The following is a 7,613-nucleotide window of genomic DNA, read 5'->3' as shown; positions in this document are numbered from 1 at the left end:
GCCCGTGCCCTCACCAGATAGAGCTGTTCCATCTCTCTAAAGGTGAGAGTAGTGGGCAGAGGGTGTGGAGAAGGAAGGACAGCAAACCCCTGTTAAAAAGTGCTGAGGTTTTTTCCTTTTTTAACCAAGCCCCTGAAATTCAGATCCTCTCCTTGAGAGGCTGTGCACATGCACGCATTGGCCATAGCCCCTTAAACTTCTTCTGAGAAAGCAGCATGCTGTACTCTGGATGGGGTTAATCTTTGACTACAGGAGGAGAAAGTGAGTTGACCCTAGTCTGCCCTGTGCCTGAACGTGGGGAGCAGGTGAAGTAGGAGAGGACAGAGGCTGGACGAAGACAGAGGGTCTGGGAATCTTGCTTTAGCACGATGCTAAAGACCATCCAGGTGCCACCTCAGTGCTATTTGGTGAGATAGCTGGAAAGGCTGGCGATAGCACTTGCAATGTGAGCATCCAGGCTTGGAGCTCTGCAAATAAACACAGGACCAGCAAGGAGGGAGGAAGCCCATCTCCAGGCAAAGCCTTCGATGGTTTGTTTTCCCTGTCTATGGGATGCCTGTCCTAGCTGGGCTCAGGGTGGCACAGCACATGGTGCTGGGTTAAGCTGTGCCATAGGCACATGGCATGTCCTCAAGTGAAGGAGAAGCTCTTGGTGGAGCTGCTGCAGGTACATGTGTCCTCTGTTGTCCCAGGCCACTGAAATCTAATGGAAGTCTGATGTTTTGTAGCTATTTTGGGTCCCTGAGAAGTGTGAAGTAACCGTGCCACTCGCCTGACTTGTGCAGTCATACACAGTCAGAGCAAGGACAAGTATGAAACCCAAAATGTGATTTCCTAAACTTTATCCATTGCCCATCACTCTGCTGCTCTTCCCTAGAACACCTAGCCTAAGGAGAAAGCTTATTTGCGCTGGTGCCTCTCTTAATTTTTCCAACCTGCCATACATCTGGCCTGGTTTGTGTCAGCAGTGACTTGCATGAAAACCTCCCAGGCTTCTTGGCTTTTGTTAAGGCTTTCTGGAGGCTGGGAATGCTTGTGAGCCAGAGCCAGCCAGGTCAGCATGGCTTAGAGGAAGAGGCAAAATAACTGGAATGATATTTGCTGAGCTTCAGAAGAAGAAATGTGTGTGACTTGAGGGGGCAGAGTGATGTGTTGCACAAGATCTTTATCCAATTGCCTTCATGAGTGATAGCTTCCTGGCACAGGAAGGTGCCCAAAAACCATTCTCGGCAAAACTTTCCTCCCCTCCTGTCTCCTGCTGTGAGCATGAGAGCCAGCATCCCCCGCAGGAGCCCACAATCAATGTGGATCCCTAATGAGGGAAGTGTGTTGCTCTTGCATAGCAATTTACCCCTCCTCACTGCCTTTCCTATGACACCTGGTCTCCTTGAGGCCAGCCAAAGATTCATATGATGCCACTCATGTAATTGCTCTCCCCAGTTGGTACCCTAGAAGGGGAAAGGAGCTTTTTGGGTTTTAAAGGGAGTAAGTCTCAAAGAGATGGTCATGTTAGATCACAGTTTGAATTGCCCCAGCCAGAGGCAATGCTCAGAACAAACGAAATGGCATCTCTCCGAGCAAGGTGTTCAAGCAGAGCTGTTCTCCAGGAGTGATGCTGTGGGAGGGCCCTGGGAAAGATGCCCTGCTGACGCCTCTGCTTTGCCCAATGAGCTGGGAGTGTGTATGTGGGGGTACCAGGCTGCATTGCTCCCTCCTCACCCAGGCTCCTTGCCCAGCCTTAGTTTCATGGGGTTAAAGTCCCCGGCTCTGCCCTTGTGTTCCTGGTGCTGCTGGACTGCATGCAGAGGGTGCCAGGCAGGTTGCAGCAAGAGAAGGGGCAGCAAAGAGTTAAACCATTTCTGGTTGTAGACATTAACTATTACATGCTTTTTATCACAGGCTAAACTGCAAAGTTAAGGTGGCTCTTTTATTACCAGACTCTTTGTCCAGTTGCTTATAGTTTAGTCCAAAACCAAAAAAGTTTTGGCAAAGAGTATCCAGGTCTCTGTTTCTTTTTCTAGAAAGATTAGGGATAAAAAATCTACAGGTGGGTTTGGGAGTTTCTCTGGCTTCCCCATTGCAGCACGCTCTCCAGGGGCTTGCTTTGGGCTTTGCAGGCTCATGTGAAGCTCTTCTGCCATCTTTTATATCTGTAATGGTCATCACAGTAAGAGCAAGAAGACTTCAGGGAGCCTTTGCTCATTCTACCACTGTGCTTTCCCTGTAGGACTACATGATTCAAGTGGTTCATATCCTTTTTTTTTTTTTTTTGCCAAAGAAACTAAGTCCCTGGACGCAGCCCTTCAGCCAGGCTTGGGCTGCTGACCCTGCAGAGGGATGCTGACCCGCTGTGGCACTGCTGGGAGAGGACGTGTTGCTCCTGGCACTTGTCCCTACCTGTGTTAATGAAAGTGAGCCTGGGCTGTGCTTTGTGGAGGTCACTGTAAGGGGCTCGGAGCTGGCTGTGATTAGCGAAGTATTGTAATGAGGGCCAGAGGGAGACGAGCACTGAGCCTTTGGGCAGGACTGGCTTGTTTCCCCATGGCTCCATCTGCAATCGCAGCCTGATGTGGGGGCTTTGCCTGCCTCACACCTGCAGGTGCATGGGGGGTACCTGCGGGTCAGGTGGCCCAGCAGGTTTTAAAGGAAACATTGCAAGCTTCATGTTGTGTTCATTCCTTGGCACTGCAGTTCAAGGGGGTTCCAGCATCCCTCATCAGGCTTCGCTTTAGTTGGACATGGAGAGAAAGGGTCTTCAGGTGGTGGGTTGTCTCTCCTCCAGGTCAGGTTTCTGCAGGGTGGAAATCACACTGTCCTGTAGCGTGGTACCAAAGGTTGCGTGGCTTGAATGGCAGCTCCAAATCTGCAGCTGATTCCCCCCCCCATGTGGTTTTCTTGCTTATGTTCTTCATTAACAACAGCATCAAAATTGCTCTGAGGCTTCCAGCTGTAGCACCCCGTGCAGCAAGCCGGGGAGCTGCTTCATGGCCTCCTCCTTTCCTCCCCTGCCGAACTCAGGATTCCCGAATGCACAAGAAGACGCTGAAACGCACCCGCAAGTTTGTGGTGGATGGAGTAGAGGTGAGCGTCACCACCTCGAAGATCATCAGTGAGGATGAGAAGAAGGATGAAGAGATGAGATTTCTCAGGCAAGTGGGTCACTGGGATGGAGGAGGGCAGAGCACTGAGCCGGGGCAGGGTTTTCTTCTCCACAAGCAAATCCAGGAGCAGCCTAAAGTCCTCTCACTTTCTGTCTTGGTCCCACTTGGACAGGACAATTGTCCAGTGTGGACATCACTTCTTTTAGCCTTTCCCTGGCTGGCAGAGGGCTTGCTGTACCGTGTAAGCTGAGCTCTGTTTGCATGCAGGGGAACAAGGGATGCATCTCGGGGTTAAGATGCAACAAGTCTGTGACAAGGGAAGCTTGTGCTGTGGCTGGCTCTGTCCTCTGAGGATGACTGAATGTGTCTCCAGGGCTGTAGGTATGCTAGCTCAATGGAAATAAGCACAGAAATCTTCTCAAGATGCTCCTCTTCCTTTTGGTCTTGTATGTCCTCAGACTTCAATAACAGAAAGGCCAAGGGAATTGTAAACTCCTTGAGCATCGCTTAATATTCATGGGTGTATCCTCCCTGCTTAAGCCTTTATGACTCCTTTGCGGAACTTACAGCTTTCAAACCTCCATGACCTATTCTCAGGGAGAGAAACTGCTGTTTCTAGCTTCATTACTATCAGTAGCAGCACTGAAATGAAAAGGCCCATAAAATAATTAAAATACAAATTGTTTTGCTTGATGCCCTATTCTAGGCTCCCTTGTGCTGCTCTGAGGAACTCCCTGAGAATGTAATCTGTCCCAAGCACCATGTGTCCCTGTGGCAGCCTCATTCCTAGGCCCTAATATCAGATATGTGCAGAAGCTCGTTAGCTACTCAGTTTCATGTGAGAAGTGCATATAACCCCAATATAACATGGGGAGCACATGTACTAGCATACAGGCAATTTGCAGCCACAGCTGCTTTCTCCTGGTCCTCTCGGGTGTGGTGACATCCCTGAAAAGAGGCTCCTTTTTAATTTTTAAATAGTGCCTGCTTCACCTGGGAGGTGGGGGAAGGGAGAGAGAGGCTTGGGTTGGAAAGCATCAAGTCCCTGAACACCTTTTGGGAGAAGTGGTTATTCCCTTGGGACTAGCTAGCAGGCACGATCAACTCTCCTGGCATCTTAATTTGTACTTAAGGGGCTTGTTTCTGGCATTTTGGAACACACCAAGGTATTGATGCGAAGGCTAGCTTAGAAGAGAGCACATCATATTGCGCCAGTTCATTTAATGGGGCTTGAGTTTATTTTGAAAGAAGAAAGCGTTCCAAAGTGCTTTTTCCAGGAGGGCCCCCGGAGAGGGTTGTACTTAATGTGTAAGGCTAATGCACAGCAGCGGAGGTCATGGTGGGGATCCTGCAGAGGGAAACTGCTGCTGCTGGTTCTTTTACGTGGTACATCAGTGATTTCCAGCTTGGTCAGGCACAAACATGGCAACCATCTGGGCAGAGGCTCCCTTTTGTGAAGGATGTGAAGCTGGATGAGAGGAGTGATGCAATGTTGTGATAGATAAGTCAGAATTTGGGAAAACTGTTCTTTGTGCCACCCAGGCGTGATCAAGAAGGGATGCGGAGTGCAGGGGCCAGGCCAGTGCCAGCTTGGCCTGAGCTGTTTTGAAGACCAGTGTGTGCTAACCCAGCTGGCAGAATGGGTATTTTGGGTGCTGAGGGAGAGCATTGCCTGCAGCATCGCCTTAGGAGCCTTGACAGGGCTTGTTTGAGAAGCTGTGAAAGCTAATAGGCCTCACTTGTGAAAACTGACAGTTTGCCAACAGTTAACGTAATTAGCATCCCGCTTCCTCACGGTGCGCTGGTGTCGCAGAGCCCAAGAGTCCATCAGTCAGTTGGCATTTACATCCTGTGTGTGCTCAGAGCAAGTGGCAGGGTGCTACAGGATGGCTGTGCGGCTTTCATTCCCTGCTGAAATGATCTGGTTATTGATTCTGCCATCTCTGCTCAGGCATGCAGCTCTAAATTTGTCTGACTCTGTGTTTCTTTCTCACCCTCCGTTTTGACCATCTGCAGGCGCCAGGAACTGCGGGAGCTGCGTCTCCTTCAGAAGGAGGAGCACCGAAACCAGGCCCAGCTCAACAGCAAACACCAGCTGCAGCTGGAGCAGATGTTCAGGCGCTTCGAGCAAGAAATGACGGTACGTGAGCAGGGAAGGGGAAGCTCCTGGTATCTGCTGGTTTGACTTCTCCCCTGCAGATGCCCTGCAAATCCTTGTGCAGAGTGATGCTCTCTGGGTTGCAGCAGTCCTGGGGCATCATATCCAGAGAGAGCAGGACCACCCAGGAACCCCTTTGGGATTTGAGGGATGGGATGTGTTTGTGGAGGACAGAGCCTTTTGTGGGCATTAAGCACATGCAGCCTGCAGCTTGGGAAGCACTGACTGCCATTGCCTGGCATGGTGTAGCAGGGGAAGGGTTGTCTGGACTTTCCCTCTTCAGTGGTCTTTTCTTGTATGTCTGTTCACAGCTACTGTGAGAAACAGTTTATAGTGGTGGTGTATTTGGAAGAAAAAAGCCTTTTAAATAAGAAAGCAGTGTGGACAGAATGTGAGAGCAGGAAAACGAGCAAGTTTGAGTATAAATTGAATAAAGATAAACTAGGCTTACATACCTAGTCCCTCTGTGGGCAGCTTACATTGAAGTAAAATAATTTTGTAGGTAAGTCCCTTTAAAGCTTTCGTGAGCCAACTTTTAAATACCCCTTTATTAATTCACCTCTGTGCGCCTGGTAACCCCATCCCCTTGCGGCAGGCTGGGAGCCATCACTTATTCGTGTGTTCTGTTATATTTCTAAAGTCTTGACATGCCACATCTGTGAATTCCCATCTTAGCAAGTCACTTCTCATTTGTGAGATTTATTCACCGTACAGTGCAATGTGCAAAAGCCCCAAACCTGCTGCTTTTGCCGTTTCCCTGGGGCAGTTTGCAACCTGCTCCCATTGATACCCGTGTGTTCCATCCCTGCTGCTCGCAGGGAGGGAGAGGTCAGACACAAGGGTGTTGTCAGAACGCAGCACCCTCAAACTTGAAAATCCTGGTCTGCAGAGAAAGAACTGTTATGCTTGAGCTTCACTGCCTGCTATTATTTGCCCAGCGCTGTGGGTCCCAGTGGGATGCTGTAAATCAGGACATAAGCAAGGAGAAAGGGTTGAAATGCACTAGGACAAGTTCAAAAATGCTTTAGGCTCACGCTAGAGCTGACTCTGCCCTGTGTGCTTCATGGGGCGTTATCTGGAAATTCCTCTGTGTTTAGTAAAGAGGCTCAACTCGTGCAAAGACAACCCCCCCCCTTATTTTTTTTCTTCTTTTTTTTTTCCTTTAAACTTTTGGAAGGAAATGAAGCACAGAGGAGGCTGAGGTTGACCTCTGTTCCTTTCCCATACAGACAAAGAAGAAGTTCTATGACACCGAACTAGAAAACCTCGAACGGCAACAGAAGCAGCAGATTGAGAAGATGGAACAAGATCACTCACTGCGCCGGCGGGAGGAGGCCAAGCGCATTCGCCTGGAGCAGGAGCGGGACCATGTCAAATTCCTGGAGCAGCTGAAGCAGATGAAGAAGGAGGTAAAAATAGGGATAGGATGGAGGAAAGCTGGTTTCCTGCATCTGTTTCTTCCAGGAAAGCTTCAGCATTTCTCCATAGCAGAACTTGAGAGGGAAGCAGTTGTTGGTGTTTTAGCAGGAAGCTCTTGCTTTTCTTTGGTATATTTGGGTGTTTTCTGAGGTCCATCTGTTTAGTGACATTAGGTGGGGTTGTTCTTGGTCTAAAGTTAATCTGCTGATAAATCTCATTTCCCTCCCCAAAGGTCAAGAACGAGGTTGAGAAGCTGCCACGGCAACAGCGCAAAGGGAACATGAAGGTGAAGATGGATGACTTTGCCCAGAAAAAACAAACCATGGTAAGGCTGAGGGAAGATTGCCACAACTCCGGGATTGGAAAACGTATAGTAGACAGAAGCATCCTTCTTCCTTGAGGGATGGGCAGTTTCTAAAATGCCACCAGATGCTTTTCAAGTTGCAGCAGAAAGAGGGCTCGTGGTGGTACTTGCTGTTTTCTTCCAGGAACAGGAGTTTTTGGCCAAGCAGAAGGAGGACCTGGAGCTAGCCATGAAGAATATAACCACCCAGAACAAAAAAGAGATCTGCGACAAGGAACGCGAGTGCCTGAACAAAAAGCAGCAGCTCATGAGAGGTGGGTGGCAAAGGCTGAAAAGGAGGAAAGCAAATGCTGTAACGCTGGGTTTATCCAACGCTGGCTCTTCCCATGTAACAGATGCTGTGACAGAGTTGCAAGCTGGCAGGAGAAGATTTTAGAAAAAACAGCCTTGCCAGATCCCGTCTAAATGTTTAACAATAATAATACTTAGTGCTCTAATCTTCAAAGTGCTTTACAAATATGATCAAATTAGGCTTCATAATTGCAAGGAATGACTTTTTGATATGGTTTGCAACCCATTTCTCTTGGAAAACAGGCGGTGAACAATCACCCCCCACATCTGCTGTACTGTT

At 49.0% G+C, this 7,613-nt stretch overlaps 1 protein-coding gene across 1 annotated transcript in view; it reads left to right on the top strand.

Annotated features, from left to right (window-relative positions):
- Positions 1 to 7,613, top strand: part of STK10 (serine/threonine kinase 10) — a 40,425-nt gene that overhangs the window by 28,010 nt on the left and 4,802 nt on the right. The window contains 6 exon segments of the mRNA XM_009318557.1: positions 8 to 42; positions 3,019 to 3,149; positions 5,118 to 5,241; positions 6,489 to 6,668; positions 6,911 to 7,003; positions 7,167 to 7,296. Of these exon segments, the coding sequence (XP_009316832.1) occupies positions 8 to 42; positions 3,019 to 3,149; positions 5,118 to 5,241; positions 6,489 to 6,668; positions 6,911 to 7,003; positions 7,167 to 7,296 (693 nt within the window).

This window comes from Pygoscelis adeliae, unplaced genomic scaffold, assembly GCF_000699105.1.
Source record: "Pygoscelis adeliae isolate BGI_AS28 unplaced genomic scaffold, ASM69910v1 Scaffold42, whole genome shotgun sequence".
Classification (NCBI taxonomy): Eukaryota; Metazoa; Chordata; class Aves; order Sphenisciformes; family Spheniscidae; genus Pygoscelis; species Pygoscelis adeliae.
This window is presented reverse-complemented; position numbering and strand designations above follow the sequence as displayed.